Here is a 17,114-nt window from a genome sequence, read left to right on the forward strand (position 1 = left end):
TCATATGTAATGTGAATAGCAGGGACACTCCAATATGAAGTAAATGAACGCATGTGATCTGCAAACGTACACATGCTGCACCATCGATGTAGCCATACCTTCCTTGCTTGCATTACCATTTTCACATGGCAGCATTTTGCTCAGTATTTGCAGTTTTTTGCATTTTAGACACACTCGTGATTTTGACTTACAAATATTGCAGTAATACACTGACCAATATACTGCCTTGTGAAAGTGGCCTACAAGAAGATTGAGAACAAACAATGAGTTGTATCTAGGCTTTTCATTACTTGGGACAAAGATTTAACTTGCAGTCTTAAATCTAAACTCCCTGGCTAAGGCAGAGTGTGACTTGTCGGTGCTTCCTTTGTGCTCGTGTGTGATGTCGATTAAAATAAAACAATTGGTTCAATCTCACCTTATACTTATGCACCTCTTGCCAGAAGAGCAGTCCGTTTTCAAGAAAATCCCCCTTTAAACATATAAAGCGCTGAAATTGGCTGGCCGTAACAGAGTTCAGTAATGCTTTGCGGAAAGCTATGATTTCTTTGGAGGAAGTAATCCACTTGCTGTCCAATTGCTAAAGAGAAAAGTCCAAATTAGCAATCTCCTATGCATAGCTGTAGATAGACGAAAACGAGTAATCCCCTAAAGATAGAAGAAAATGAGTACAGTAATTCCCTATACATAGCAGTCACAGATAGAAGAAAATGAGTAATCCCCTATACATAGCAGTCACAGAAAAAAATAAGTAATCCCCTATACACAATGGTCACAGATAGATGAATAATCCCCTATACTTAGCAGTCACAGATAGAAGAAAATGAGTAATTCCCTATACATAGCAGTCACAGATAGAAGAAAATGAGTAATCCCCTATACATAATTGTCACAGATAGAAGAAAATAAGTAATCCCCTATACATAGCAGTCACAGAAGAAAATAAGTAATCCCCTATACATAGCAGTCACAGATAGAAGAAAATTAGTAATCCCCTATACATAGCAGTCACAGAAAAAAATAAGTAATCCCCTATACACAATGGTCACAGATAGATGAATAATCCCCTATACATAGCAGTCACAGATAGAAGAAAATGAGTAATCCCCTATACATAATTGTCACAGATAGAAGAAAATAAGTAATCCCCTATACATAGCAGTCACAGAAGAAAATAAGTAATCCCCTATACATAGCAGTCACAGATAGAAGAAAATGAGTAATCCCCTATACATAGCAGTCACAGAAAAAAATAAGTAATCCCCTATACACAATGGTCACAGATAGATGAATAATCCCCTATACTTAGCAGTCACAGATAGAAGAAAATGAGTAATTCCCTATACATAGCAGTCACAGATAGAAGAAAATGAGTAATCCCCTATACATAATTGTCACAGATAGAAGAAAATAAGTAATCCCCTATACATAGCAGTCACAGAAGAAAATAAGTAATCCCCTATACATAATGGTCACGGATAGATGAGTAATCCCCTATACTTAGCAGTCACAGATAGAAGAAAATGAATAATTTCCTATATATAATTGTCACAGATAGAAGAAAATGAGTAATCCCTTATAGATAGCAGTCACAGATAGAAGAAAATTAGAAATCCCCTATACATAGCAGTCACAGAAGAAAATGAGTAACCCCATATACATAATTGTCACAGGTAGAAGACAATGAGTACTTTCCCATACATAGCTGTGATAGCTAGAAGAAAATGAGTAATCCCCTATGCATAGCTGTCACAGATAGAAAACCATGAGTAATTTCCTATACATAGCTATCATAGATAGAAGAAAATGAGTAAGCCCCTATACATAATTATCACAGACAGAAAAAAATGAGTAATTTCCTGTACATAGTTGTCATTGAAAAAAATGAGTAATTTCTTATACACAGGTGTCACAGATAGTGATGAGCAAATGTACTCGTTACTCGAGATTTCCCGAGCACGCTCGGGTGTCCTCCGAGTATTTTTTAGTGCTCGAAGTTTTAGTTTTTTTTCGCCGCAGCTGGATGATTTACAGCTACTAGCCTGCTTGATTACATGTGGGGATTCCCTAATAACCAGGCAACCCCCACAGCTAACAGATGTAAATCATTCAGCTGCGGTACTAAAAACTAACACTCCAAGCACTAAAAAATACGTGGAGGACACCCGAGCGTGCTCGGGAAATCTCGAGTAACGAGTATATTCGCTCATCACTAGTCACAGATTAAACAAATAAAATACCATTTCGTGCATTTTACACCTTACAAGTGCAATAACTAAAAATAAAAAAATACGATATGCCAAAATGTATAGATAAAATAAAGCAATAAGTATATTTTTTTTTCAAGATCATCAGATGGAAACTGATTTATTTTTGATATGAGATGATGGGAAAAGAAAGAGATGCTGCTCAGAATGGACAATGGTAAAAAGAAATTGGAGACTGAAGGCCCGTTGGCTGGACACCATTACACCATTAAGAATGATACAGGAATTAACATCAAGCAACTGAAAGAAGCTGTGGAAAACAAGGAAGTATAGCGAGAAACGGCCTAGATTTAGAAGTCAAGTATATTTACCTTCCATACTCCCAACTTCTTCTTATTTGTTTGGAATAGGACATCTTCCACCACATCTTTCATCTGTGACTGGAGGAAAAACACATAAACCAAATAAATATTTATAGTTTAACCCATTGAGGACCCCCCTACACACTAGACTAAAAGCGGCTGGACGTGCCAATGTCGATGGGTTTGGCTGACATTCTAACATGTATTGGGGTCCCCGACTTTCCTCTGAAAGAACATTGTCATTGGAGATAAGGATCTGGCATGTCTGATTCCAAACTGCCAATCATCTTGTTGTACAAGAGATAAGCCACCACCAGAAATGTTTGACAAGGGCTTTCTCATAGAGAAAACAGGAAAGCTCGGTAGAGTGAGTGCTCCGGTGTCAGGGAGAGTGCAGGGACGTAACTGCCATCCGAACGATTAGCTGAACCATCGTTGGTACAACGGCTATCTAAAGTGTGTGTATTCGAATAAATACAATCTATTGGTCACAGTAATTTCTGGCTACTGACATTTTTCCCAAAAAGTCCAGAGAAATTCTCATCTCTAATTAATCTCACAATCTAATGAAAATGTAGAGTTCCTGTGGGTGGAGATAAGGGGAGAGGGAAAAAATAATAAATTACTGATAGGGGTTTGTTATAAGTCTCCAAAAATAATGGAAGCAACGAAGAATATCCTCATAAAGCAAATAGATGAAGCTGCGACTCAAGGAGAAGTCACTTCAACTACCCTGAAATAGATTGGGGAACAGAAACCTGCAGTTCCAGCAAAGGTAATCGGTTTTTGACAACTATGAGAGACAATTACCTTTCACAACTGGTTCAGGACCCAACAAGAAGGGGGGCACTGCTAGACCTAATATTAACCAACAGGCCAGACCGCATATCAAATATAAGGGTTGGGGGTCACTTGGGGAATAGTGATCACAAAATAATAAGTTTTCATGTATTCTTTAATAAGATGTGTAGTAGAAGGGTTACAAGGACACTAAACTTCAGGAGGGCAAATTTCCAATGGATGAGAGATGATCTTGGTGCAATTAACTGGGACGATATCCTGAGACATAAAAATACACAAAGAAAATGGGAGACATTTATTAGCATCCTGGATAGGACCTGTGCACAGTATATACCATATGGGAATAAACATACTAGAAATAGGAGGAAACCAATATGGCTAAATCGAGCTGTAAGGGGCGCAATAAGTGACAAAAAGAAAGCATTTAGAGAATTAAAGGAAGTAGGTAGTGAGGAGGCATTAAATAAATACAGAAAATTAAATAAATTCTGTAAAAAGCAAATCAAGGCAGCAAAGATTGAGACAGAGAGACTCATTGCCAGAGAGAGTAAAAATAATCCCAAAATATTCTTTAACTACGTAAATAGTAAGAAACTAAAAAATGATAGTGTTGGCCCCCTTAAAAATAGTCTGGGTGAAATGGTGGATGAGGATGAGGAAAAAGCCAATATGCTAAATGACTTTTTTTCATCAGTATTTACACAAGAAAATTCCATGGCAGACAATATGATCAACAAAAATTCCCCATTAAATGTCACCTGCTTAACCCAGCAGGAAATACGGCGGCGTCTAAAAATCACTAAAATTGACAAATCTCCGGGCCCGGATGGGATCCACCCCCGAGTACTGCAGGAATTAAGTACAGTCATTGATAGACCATTATTTTTGATCTTTAAAGACTCCATAATAACAGGGTCTGTACCACAGGACTGGAGTATGTGGTGCCAATTTTAAAAAAGGGGACAAAAACTGAACTCCAGTAAAGCTTAACCTCTACTAATCATAGAGGGCATTCTAAGGGATGCTATACTGGAGTATCTGAAGAGGAATAACCTCATGACCCAATATCAGCACGGGTTTACTAGGGACCGTTCATGTCAGAGAAATCTGATCAATCAGAGGTAAGTTCCGGACTGGACCAAGGGAACCCAGTGGATGTAGTGTATATGGACTTTTCAAAAGCTTTTGATACGGTGCCACACAAAAGGTTGATACATAAAATGAGAATAATGGGGATAGGGGAAAATATGTGTAAGTGGGTTAAGAGCTGGCTCAGGCATAGGAAACAAAGGGTGGTTATTAATGGAGCACACTCGGACTGGGTCACGGATACAGTGAGGTACCACAGGGGTCAGTATTGGGCCCTCTTCTTTTTAACATATTTATTAATGACCTTGTAGGGGGCATACAGAGCAGAATTTCAATATTTGCAGATAACACTAAACTCTGCAGGGTAATCAATACAGAGGAGGACAATTTTATATTACAGGATGATTTATGTAAACTAGAAGCTTGGGCTGATAAATGGCAAATGAGCTTTAATGGGGATAAATATAAGGTCATGCACTTGGGTAGAAGTAATAAGATGTATAACTATGCGCTTAATTCTAAAACTCTGGGCAAAACGTCAATGAAAAAGACCTGGGTGTATGGGTGGATGACAAACTCACATTTAGTGGCCAGTGTCAGGCAGCTGCTACAAAGGCACATAAAATAATGGGATGCATTAAAAGAGGCATAGATGCACATGAGGAGAACATAATTTTACCTCTATACAAGTCACTAGTTTGACCACACTTAGAATACTGTGCACAGTTCTGGTCTCCGGTGTATAAGAAAGACATAGCTGAACTGGAGCGGGTGCAGAGAAGAGCGACCAAGGTTATTAGAGGTCTGCAATACCAAGATAGGTTATTACATTTGGGGCTATTTAGTTTGGAAAAACGAAGACTAAGGGGTGATCTTATTTTAATGTATAAATATATGAGGGGACAGTACAAAGACCTTTTTGATGATCTTTTTAATCATAGATCTGAGACACGGACAAGGGGGCATCCTCTACATCTGGAAGAAAGAAGGTTTAGGCATAATAACAGACACGGATTCTTTACTGTAAGAGCAGTGAGACTATGGAACTCTCTGCCGTATGATGTTGTAATGAGTGATTCATTACTTAAATTTAAGAGTGGACTGGATGCCTTTCTTGAAAAGTATAATGTTACAGGGTATATATACTAAATTCCTTGATAGGGCATTTATCCAGGGAACTAGTCTGATTGCCGTACGTGGAGTCGGGAAGGAATTTTTTTCCCCAATGTGGAGCATACTTTTTGCCACATGGGTTTTTTTTTTGCCTTCCTCTGGATCAACATGTTAGGGCATGTTAGGTTAGGTTATGGGTTGAACTAGATGGACTTAAAGTCTTCCTTCAACCTTAATAACTATGTTACTATGTTACTATACTGCAGAATTCGAGTTTGTGTCAAAGGGGTTGCCTCACCTTTGTGAATGGGTAAAAATGCAAAGTGCTTGTGAAAACATATAGCTTTGCACCTTACCGTACCTTTCATTAAAAATTAGCAACGTTCTCAAGAACAGAGGGATTGCTAATTTTATAGCTTATGGCTCAGCTATGCCACTGGTCCAAACAGTCAGTCATCAGGGGTGCACTATCCCCTGGCCAGCATAAAGCTGAGAAGCAAGACAATGGTACACTACTGGAGATCGAAGCTGAGAATGACTTCTGTAAGGCAGATTTTGTTAGAATGCAGGTTTAGGATGAATGGAGCGAGATGTCCTTCTACCTCTCAAGGCTTGGAGTGAAGAACTATAAGGCTATAAGGGAGGATGAAAATGTGTCAATGGGTCAATATGTGTCAATAGTGTGTTTCCCAATTCTTGTTTATCTCTCGTATTTGTCTTCTTTCCTTTTTTATATGGTTTTGCGTGGCAATCATTAATCTGCTCTATATAAAAGCAACAGTGATTAGAAAAAAAACACTGCACCGCTTTAAAGTTGAGTCATAATTTCATGTCTCAATAACAAAGGATAAGATGCTGATCCTACTTTACGTTTCCGGCGTTCTCTAAATTCTTCAGTTGCCAGATACAAGGGTAGCCATTTCTTCTCGATCCTCATACGGACGTATTTCTGTATTTCAGTTATGACGATTAATGGTAGACGATCATGTAGAAGCTTTCCCCAGCCTCCCGCCAGCATCATGACCTGGGAATTAAAACATGCATTTCTTTATTTGTTGGTGTCCAGGGCAAGATTTATACTAATTTTACTCATTTTGCTGCTACACGTAAAAACATTGGACTTTTTTTATTTTACATAGGGTAGGGGTAAGGTAGGGGTTAGTGAAAGTATTCCTAGAAGTGGTTAGGGGTTAATAACTCGTCATCTAGGGAATACTTTAGGGAATATTTGTGGTGTCTTAGAGTGGTTGTGAATTAATACCAAATGTCCTGTAAGTGAAGGGTAGGTTAGAGGTCAGGACCTAATTTTTTGGTTTAGAATGGTGATAGGGTTAACAGCTCTAGCAGAGGCTGTCACAGACATCAAAGGGCTCAGGTTAAAATATGTATATTCATTTTATTTCATGTGTCTCTCCAGCCATACTCTGTCATTGGGTGTGGAAAGACACAACCACGCATTGGATGGTACAGTTGCAGAGATAATGGTACGATGCCAGTCGGTATCTTTTACATGGGTCCTATTCGAATTAGTTGGATACTCGCTAGCTTTCATACAGATACCTCACCAACAATACTTCTGGTTGTATCTCTCCGAAAGTCTGTTTTGATTTAATTTAATTAAATGACTTAATAATTGCATTTCTGATGGATATGCAGAGATTTTTAGGAGCAAATCCATTGTCTATGAACATGCCCTTTAAGTTTTACATTCTTAGATTCTTGGTTCATATGGATTGTCAAACAGCATCCTTGTTTCAAGGGTGCTTTAACGTATACCTAATGATCAGTAGATCCTACTAATCTCCAAAATGGAAGACTATAATTGCAACATGTTGTTCCGTGGAGGAGCAGCTCTGAAGCACAAACTGCTGCTCTAACAAGTAAAACTCTGTGCATACTATGATATTACACACAAAAAAATTATAAATAGTATCTGACAAATGGAAAGACAGAATTACTGCATATTTTTTTTGCCCCATGTCTCACCTGCTCCTGCTGATCACTTGTGGCCGGACTGTTATGTCCAAAGAAATATTTTTTATTTAAGTATTTGTCCTTTATATCCTTAGAAGCCTCTAGCCGTTCCTCCTTATTTTTGTGTGAACCTCTTCTAAGATGTTCAAGGTCCAACCAGCATCTGAGATCCATGCTACAAAAGTAACAAAGTATTGTGAACAAACTGACCACGAGCCATTTGAAAATGGCATAGAAAAAGACAACAACAACTTGTATGCAAGAAAACAGAACAAAACCACTGCTATGTAGAAATGAAAGAACACACAAATATGTGATAATTGTGACCGAAGAAGAGAAGCTGTACACAGTACAATTTAAATTTAATAAAAGGGCTAATGACTATCTCTCTATATTGTGGCCTACTTAAAAAATACTACATCAGATGTAATCTGATCCAATACGCCAGGCTGATAAATAACTTTTGAGAATAATAATTTCAATAGGTGAATATTCTATACACAATCATCTTTAATGATGACCCATTAGCTACACAAAAAATAAATTTTATTTAAATACCTTGTAAAAATACATTTTATTTAAATACATTGTAAAAAAATCCCAAGGACCCGATTCTGCAACCCTTTTCAGTTTTGCGCTGCGTCGCTCCATTGTCGAGATATTCATATTTGCTTCTTCTTGGGCGCAATATGTGAAATCTTTTTTGCAGTCCAACTGGGCATTTTTTTTATAGTTTTCTCTGAGATCGTGCACTTTCTCCCTCCCAGGTGCTGCCAATCACAGATCAACAGAGTCTAATTCTAATAGATCACCTGCCAAGTTGTGATTGGCAGCAACTGGGAGGTAGAGGTTAATGTGCACACCGCCAGAGAAAACGTATCTCATGAGGCTAGCAGTGAAAGGGTCAGCTCAGCACCTTGTCTTCTAAGTGTTCTACAGCATCTGTACTCTAAATGAGTTCGTTCTGGTGTCAGTACAGCGATCGGTAGGTGTCGTAGAGAAAAATGAAAATCCATACAGACCTCTCCAAAGAGGGAACATGTCCCCCCTCACACTGAACATATGGGAAGAGAGAAAGAACTAACACTTCAACATTCATTGAAGTAGAACTCCACATTGAATATATGGGATTAATTAAAAAGCAAAAACTAATTATAACTAGGAAACAGAAAGAGAGCTGACACTTCCATCTCCATTGAAATAGTGGCCTCCTGCAGTGACCATACAATTACAGTAGGGATATTCAATGGGAAGAAGACAACAAGACTGAGATCTGTTTACACACAGGCAGGGAACTACCTTTCCCTAGGAATAGGGCTTCCACTGATCAAAGAATCTTCTTATACATTTTGTAGCCAGTGATGAATATTAGGGTTTGCATCAATTCGATATTTGTGGGAGATATATTTTTGGCGTAATAGCAAAGGGATGAACATAATGCATTCACTCACATCACCCTAAGGCCATTTTAATCCTTCCAAATTAATAATGGTTCTATGGATGGTAATATCCAGGCCATGCTTCATCTTTATAGATAGATAAAAGAAACATTACAATAATATCTACCTCCTGGGATCTTCAGGGGTGAAGATATCCTGTAAGTTGGGTTTCTCATGGAATTCTGAAGGACCTAACACATCCCACAACCAACCCCCATGTGAGGTCATCAGGGGGGTATGTGGATGTAGCCATGAGCTAATAAAAATGAATGTTTGGGAGTCTGCCTTTGTTCATTCAGGAAGACATAGTTCACTGTCAGTCTTCCATTTTCCTAATCGGAGCGCTTCCCTCCATAAAGATAAGAACCATTCCTGTAACATTAGGTTTAGCAATTCTCTTTCCTTATACCTTTTTATTTTATGTAATTGTATATACTGTATTGCTTTGTTCCCATTTTGTATAATCTTTGCTTATTTTTTTATAAACACTGACTATCTTTCTGGATTAAATATATCAAATTCAAATGCTTGGTTCCTCTTGCTCTGCAAACCGCACTCTTGAAGCCATACGCTACCTGTGCAATCAGCATGTATAAATGATTGGTAGTGGCAGCTTGTCACGATATGGTATGAAATATCATAACTAGTTCTCTTGCTAGCCTGCGTGGGCTAAGCCCCCCTTCTTGGAGCCACAGTTTGAGCTGCAAATTCCTGGCTTACCTTCTCTGAGAGTATGGGGGAAGAGAGGTTTTATTGCCGAATGGAATTTACGACTGGCATTTCCTGTGTAAGCTCTTGTTCAGCTATACGTGAAGTAGAAACTTCAAGGATCCATGAAAGATTCTCTGTTTAGTTTTTGTTAGATATTAGGCAAACGATTTAAGCTAGAAATACGAAAATATATATTTTTATCCTCACTCGGTGCATTTACCCATCCCTTGAAACTCGGGCTTCTAACTCCGTCTGGTAAAGAAGTAGGGTTTTCTCTGTAAATATGTATCCCAGATAGGACATATTTGATCTCATTAGAATGCTCACGTTAATCCGAGATGAATGATAGGTTTGGTCTGACTCTGTCATGTTTTGTAGCGAAGTTATAGCAAGTAGATAAATTTAAGATTGAAGTACTCAGAATGTAGAGAGAGGAGGGTCTGGATAAGCCAGCCCTTCTGTGATGTCAAAGCCTTAAGGTATTAAGTTTGTGGCAGGAGCCCCAGCTCAGTCTTCTGCTGGATTTCTTCTTCTGGACTTCTTGTCCTATTGTCCTGGAAGAGCTGAGTACATCCCATGGACTGGGATGTATGGAAACTGCACTAGCCTGGGTTGCCTGTCATGCGTTGAACATGTGAGTGATACTTTTCTCATTTAAACCCTGTTTATTTCATAATTACCATTGTACATATTTGCAATTGTCTCATTTATAACATCTTTATAAAATATTTTTGATAAAGCACTGCCTAATTTTTATGGAATATAATATTATATATTAGTCCGTTCTCCTGTTCTAAACCGTACCCTAAGTCTCTTGAAGGGAAAATACGCTACTGTTACTGTTGTATTGGGTTAGCTTCGGACCCGTTTAATCGAAGCTGGTGGCAGCGAGAGTGTGCTGACTTTTGGGGGTTATGCTGAAGCGACTGCGGCATTGCTAATTATTGTTCCTGCCTGAGTGGGAGTAGTTATCGCGTCGCTGCAGCGTGCCCAATAGCCAGTACATAGCAGGCAGCCTTTCTGGCGACTAATTACCCAGGGTGCAGTACCTAATCTGACCTGAGAGTAAGGGGGCGCCAGAGAGCTGCAAGTGTTAAGTGGAACTGTAAGCGGGATATACATAAATCCCTGCAGTTTGTGGTATATTGAAAGCAGTGGGATACCTAGAATAAGCCCCTGCTGTAAGCTAAGAGGTCAATAGCCTTGTGTGTGGTTTTTCATCACATCGTGGAGTGGAGGGATAACTAAGATAAGCCCCCTGCACATGTGATAGCCGTCTGTTGGCCTAAAGTCACCTCAATCCGTGACGTAGGGGTGACGGTCACGGTGTGAATCCTGACCCATTGGTGACAGCGGTCAGGGGAATCGTGACACAGCGATTAGTGGTCCCTTTTTTATTGTTATTGGGCTGCTGGCAGTGATCGTACAGGGGTATATATATTCCATGCATTGTAATCAGAGGTGTATATACCATACACTCTCTATGAGTTCCCCAATAACCAGCCTAGTAGTGGAGGCAGCCGCAGCCTTGTCCATCGCTCATGAGCCAATTGCATAATTGTCCTGATCAGTGGCGGATTATAATGAGGTCAATCTGGGTGGTAGCGCAGGGCCCAGTGGTGTGGGGGGAGCCCTGGGCTACCGCCCAGATTGACCTCATTATAATCCGACTGGCATGAGCAGTAACCTCTGCAGCTGCATCGGGGCCCAGAGGCTCCGGGGAGGCCCCTGCAGGCAGAGTCGGCATTAGGGACAGGCAGCTGCCTAGGGACCCCGCTCCCCCTTGGGCCCCCAGCTAGCGGCACATCACGCCTCTGCTATAGGGCACCTGTGAGGCAGGGGGGCCTGCCTGCCACAAGCGCAGACTCCCCCGCCGCATTGAACTATACCGGCATCTGCCGGTACAGTTCAAAGCAACGATGGAGGAGAGAGCGTCAGATGATGCCCCCTCTCCCATCATTCCCTGCTCTGCCTCTGACACTGCAGGTGCGCGATGATGTCATTGCGCACTCACTGTGCCAGGCAGTGCAGCAGCAGCCGCCGAGACAGGAGTGGGGAGCAGCGTGCGCATGAGAGGTGAGGGTGATGTGAACAGGTTCCTACAGACTTGTTCAATGTGCAAGTAGCCCATGTGTTTCTGGTTCTATAATTGTTCTCTTGTTTCTACAAGACTGGGGAGTCCATCATTCCTCTGTGGGTCATTTGCATTTAAGTTGTTCCATCCAGCATATCCACATGAAAATTCCCTCTCTGAACCCTGCTTAGGCTGGTTTCACATTTGCGTTTTTTGTCGCAGCGTTTGTACCGCATATAAACGCATGCGTCGTCTTTTTCTATATTTAACATTAAAAACGCATGCTTTTTTTTTGTTCGCGTTTTGCCGCGTTTGACGACGCATGCGTCTTTTTGTCGCTTGCGGCTTGGCGCGGAAATGCAACATGTAGTAATTTCTAGAGGCGTCTATTTGCCGCCAGGAAACGCATGCGTTCGATTGCGCACTGTTTGCGTCAAAAAAACGCATTGCTGTCTATGAAAAAGCATGCGTTTTTAAGCACATGCGTTTGGTTGCGTTTTTGAACGCATGTGTTTCAATAGAGAAAAACAAGTCCAGACACTGATAAGCCACCCCCCACCATCAAGGTGATAAAGGGATCCAAACCCTAACCCTAACCCTAAGCCACCATCAAGGTGATAAAGGGATCCAAACCCTAACCCTAAGCCACCATCAAGGTGATAAAGGGATCCAAACCCTAACCCTAGCCCTAACCCTAAGCCACCATCAAGCTGATAAAGGGATCCAGACCCTAACCCTAAGCCACCATCAAGGTGATAAAGGGATCCAAACCCTAACTCTAGCCCTAACCCTAACCCACCATCAAGGTGATAAAGGGATCCAAACCCTAACCCTAAGCCACCATCAAGGTGATAAAGGGATCCAAACCCTAACTCTAGCCCTAACCCTAAGCCATCATCAAGGTGATAAAGGGATCCAAACCCTAACTCTAAACCTAACCCTAACCCTAGCCCTAACCCTAACCCTAAGCCACCATCAAGGTGATAAAGGGATCCAAACCATAACCCTAACCTTAGCCCTAACCCTAATGGGAAAATGGAAATAAATAATTTTTTTTTTAAATTTTTAATTTTTCCCTAACTAAGGAATTGATGAAGGGGGTTTGATTTCTATTTATAGGGGGTTTTCTAGTGGATTTTTATGATTGGCAGCTGTCACACACTGAAAGACGCTTTTTATTGCAAAAAATATTTTTTGCGTTACCACATTTTGAGAGCTACAATTTTTCCATATTTTGGTCCACAGAGTCATGTGAGGTCTTGTTTTTTGCGGGACGAGTTGACATTTTTATTGGTAACATTTTCGGGCACGTGACATTTTTGATTGCTTTTTATTCCGATTTTTGTGAAGCAGAATGAACAAAAACCAGCTATTCATGAATTTCTTTTGGGGGGCCATTTATACTGTTCCGCGTTTCATCATAATACACGCCCTCTCTAGTCCCATTGGCGGTGTCTGGATCTTGATTTTTCTCTTGTGAAATTTCTCATCATGCGTACCAAAAGCGCAAACGCAGGAAAAAATGCATGTAAATGCGTACAAACGCGGCGTTTTTTTAACCGCATGCGCCAACGCATGCGTCTAAAAAACGCAGCGTTTGTACGCGTTTACATGCGTTTTTTCACCACTTGTGGATGCGTTTTAAACGCTGCGGATTTAAATGCAAATGTGAAGCCAGCCTTATACAGGTACTATACAGATGATCAGGTTTTTAAATACATCAGATAGCGATTATATATTAGGTAGGACTGCTCTATATGGGTATACCTTGATGATTGGTGGAGCAGCTTAGTATACATTTTTTTGCAAAAAAAAGTATCAACTAAATACCCTGTTTTTTTTTCCATCTTTTGACTAGCACTTGCTTATTACTGTGATTTTTTTTACAACAGAGTATTTTTTACCTCACTGTGCTCTTTTGTGTCTTCAAGTTTTTTGGTGGTGTTAACAGGTTCCTACAGACTTGTTTAATGTGCAAGTAGCCCATGTGTTTCTGGTTCTATATTCATCAAGTGACTGGATTGTTTATGCCGGAACAGAAATCATTGTTCTCAGCAGCACATCGCCGGTGTAAACTGTAGATGTGCTGCTGATAACATGATACTGTATGGTGATCTGTTAGTGATCTATTAGTGATCTTTCTGTCCCCATCATTCTTTCTCAGTTGGTGTAAAGAGGCCAGGAAAAAAGCATTGAACGATTTCAGTATTGTCGATCACACTCATATAGCGGACTGAACTCTGCGCATGTAAATACAACAGAAATGCTTCTGTGTGATGTGCAATATGTTAGCAATTGGGGCCCCATTTCAAACTTTGCCTAAAACCGGCCCTGATTGAAGGGCGGCTAATATTGAGGGCAATCTGGCCAGTTTATCAGGCTCCGTGGGGCCCCTGGCCAGATTGCCCTCGTGCGGTGGGCAGGGAGCAATTCCTGCAGCTCTGCTGCTGTTGTGAATTCCGCTCTTGGGCTCCCTCCGGTGGTTGTAAGTGGCACTTTTGTGAGTTCTGCTCTTGGGCTCCCTCCGGTGGTTTTAAGTGGAATGGCTGCTCCTTGGATTTAGCAGTCTGCAGCTGTTTCCACTGATTGTCTTTCTGCTCGGCTATTTTTGCCTGGCTCTTCCCTTCAGCCAGTGCCACTTGTCAATGGTTCCTGGTTGGATTCACATCTCTCTTGGATTTCCCTGATATCCTGACCAGTTCAGCAAAGATAAGTCCTTTCTTTGCTCTTTTCTGTTCACATGTTGTGGACTTATACGTTCTGTGCATTCTATGTTTTGTCCAGCTTGTCAGTATGGATTAATTCTGTTAAGCTGGAAGCTCTGGGAAGCAGATTTACCCTCCACACCTTTAGTCAGGTGTGGAGATTTTTGTAAACTCTGTGTGGATTTTTGTAGTTTTTAATACTGACCGCACAGTATTCCGTCCTGTCCTATCTATCTAGCTAGACTGGCCTCCTGTGCTACATCCTGGTTTCATTCTACGTATGTCTTTTCCCTCTCCACTCACAGTCATTACTTGTGGGGGGCTATCTATCCTTTGGGGATTTTCTCTGAGGCAAGATAGTTTTCCTGTTTCTATCTTTAGGGGTAGTTAGTTCTCAGGCTGTGACGAGGTGCTGAGGGAGTGACAGGAGCATCCCACGGCTACTTCTAGTGTTGTGTTGAGCTTGGGGACTGCGGTCAGTACAGGTACCACCCCCTTCAGAGCTCATCCCATGTTGCTCCTAAACCACCAGTTCATAACAGCTGCCTGCAGGAGAAAATGGGAGCGGAGCTGCAGGGAATGGATCCATCCTGCTTCCTGTCTCGCACAGCAGCAGCTGAATGACATCATTATTCAGCGCTGCCGCTGTGCGAGACAGGAAGCTGCCGCCGATGGTGGGGCATCAGGATACCGTGCGCAAAGATGAGGTGTGTGCGTGTGTTTGTGTGTGTGTGTGTAGGTGGAGGAGAGGGCAATGATGGGGTGATAGGGCAGAAGGCAATGATTGGATTGACAGAGAGGGCAATGGTGGGGTTGATGAGGCGGAAAGCAATGATTGGTTTGACGGAGAGGGCAATGATAGGGGTGGTGGGGAGGAGGAAATGATGGAGGTGGTGAATGGGCAATAATGGGGTGGTGGGGAGAAAGCAATAATGGAGGTGATGAAGAGGGAAATCATGGAGGTGGGGGAGAGGGCAATAATGAGATGCGGGGGGAGGAGGACAGTGAGGGGTTTGGGGTATTGGGATGGGAGGAAAGGGGATTTATAATGGATTTAGGAATGAATGGAGACAGATGGGGCAGGATGGGGAGATCATATGGGGCAGAATGGATTCTCATGAGGGCAGGATGGGAGAACATATGGCTAAAGCCAGGAAAGAGACACGGGTGCTAGGATGGGGAATATTATTACCATAGGGGCTAATTAATGGATATTATTATTGCAGGGATGTATTTATTTTATTTTTTGAGCATACTGTTTTAAATGGGGGGGGCGGTCCTGTTACTGTGTAGTAGAGTGACACTATGTTGCCTTTTTTTCTTCATGTGGTGTAATGTAGAAGTTTGGAAAAATTAAGTAATGTGTCCTGCAAGCGGAGCTCAAGATAACTGTGTTATTTCCTGCAGAGACTAGCCCTGGCTTGGAAGAAGTGATGGCGATCTGTGCTGGATGAAGATTAAAAGCAAAGATGAAGGACTTCACCTAGAGATGTCACTCGTGAGTCAGTGTGTTACCTATACACTGACACTATACACTGTATACTATATACAGAGGTCCTGTGTATAATGTCACTGATGATCACTGTATTACCTGTACACTGACACTATATACAGAGGTCCTGTGTCTAATGTCACCAGTGATCACTGTATTAACTATACATTATATACAGAGCTCCTGTGTATAATATCCCCAGTGATCACTGTATTACCTGTACACAGACACTGCATACTCAGTACACATCTCCTGTGTATAATGGCAGTTATGGTGATAGTATTGTGTTGTTTTTTTTTAATTACTGATCAGTATTGTAGTATTCAGTCACTATGTGGTGATAATATGTGGTCTGGACATGGTGTTGCGGTATTTGTCCCTTGTATGTGCTATTTGGTCACTTTGTGGTGGTAATATGTGGTCTGATCAAGGTGTGGTGGTATTTGTTCCTTGTATGTGATATTATTCGGTCACCATGCGGTGGTAATATGTGGTCTGGTCATGGTGTTGTATTTGTTCCTTGTATGTGATATTATTGGTCATTTTAAAAATTTAAAAATAAATAATAATATACCTAAATTGTATTGCATATTTTAGCAAATATTTAGTAGGTTACAGTAGAGTAGGGCCTGGCCAAAAGTGTCTACCGTGTTATGGTGGTGGCTTAAATCTTTTGGCCAAAACAAAAGCTGCTGGCTATATGTGTGATCTGGTGATGGTGTGATAGGTGAGAAGTGGAGTTTGTCCAAGAGAGAGTGGTGGGACTGTGGACAGTTCGAGGGGTGGAGGCGAAGCTGTGGTGACTTGACTAGATCAATGGATGTTTGACAGGTTATAGTTTCACTCAGCAACTATTTTTCTGCAATAATCTGGTTCAGTTATATGATGACCCCGTCGCATGGGAACCCACAGAGTCTGAACAGCCCGGGGCCCTGGCTACCCTTAATCCACCCCTGGTCCTAATGATTGGAGGCAGCAGAGTTGCTTTCCCCTGACAGACTGGTGACAGTGGTGAGATCTGTGCGACCCCCCCCCCCAGCTATTATGCTTGATAACTGGTAACTGATAACTTGATAGCGCTGGGATCTGCACACCACCCCCTGGCTGTTATCCTTGATAGTAGGCAAATACTGTAGAAAAACAGGGT

At 41.3% G+C, this 17,114-nt stretch overlaps 1 protein-coding gene across 1 annotated transcript in view; it reads right to left on the reverse strand.

The window, feature by feature from the left end:
- RGS22 (regulator of G protein signaling 22) overlaps positions 1-17,114 on the reverse strand; it is a 189,938-nt gene that overhangs the window by 27,709 nt on the left and 145,115 nt on the right. Inside the window, exons 18-21 of the mRNA XM_069731649.1 lie at positions 7,559-7,721; positions 6,438-6,596; positions 2,579-2,647; positions 419-580 (exon numbers count right to left, since the gene is read on the reverse strand). Coding sequence (XP_069587750.1) covers positions 419-580; positions 2,579-2,647; positions 6,438-6,596; positions 7,559-7,721 — 553 coding nt within the window. The remainder of the gene's footprint in view (positions 1-418; positions 581-2,578; positions 2,648-6,437; positions 6,597-7,558; positions 7,722-17,114) is intronic.

The sequence above is a fragment of the Ranitomeya imitator genome, chromosome 6, assembly GCF_032444005.1.
Source record: "Ranitomeya imitator isolate aRanImi1 chromosome 6, aRanImi1.pri, whole genome shotgun sequence".
Classification (NCBI taxonomy): domain Eukaryota; kingdom Metazoa; phylum Chordata; class Amphibia; order Anura; family Dendrobatidae; genus Ranitomeya; species Ranitomeya imitator.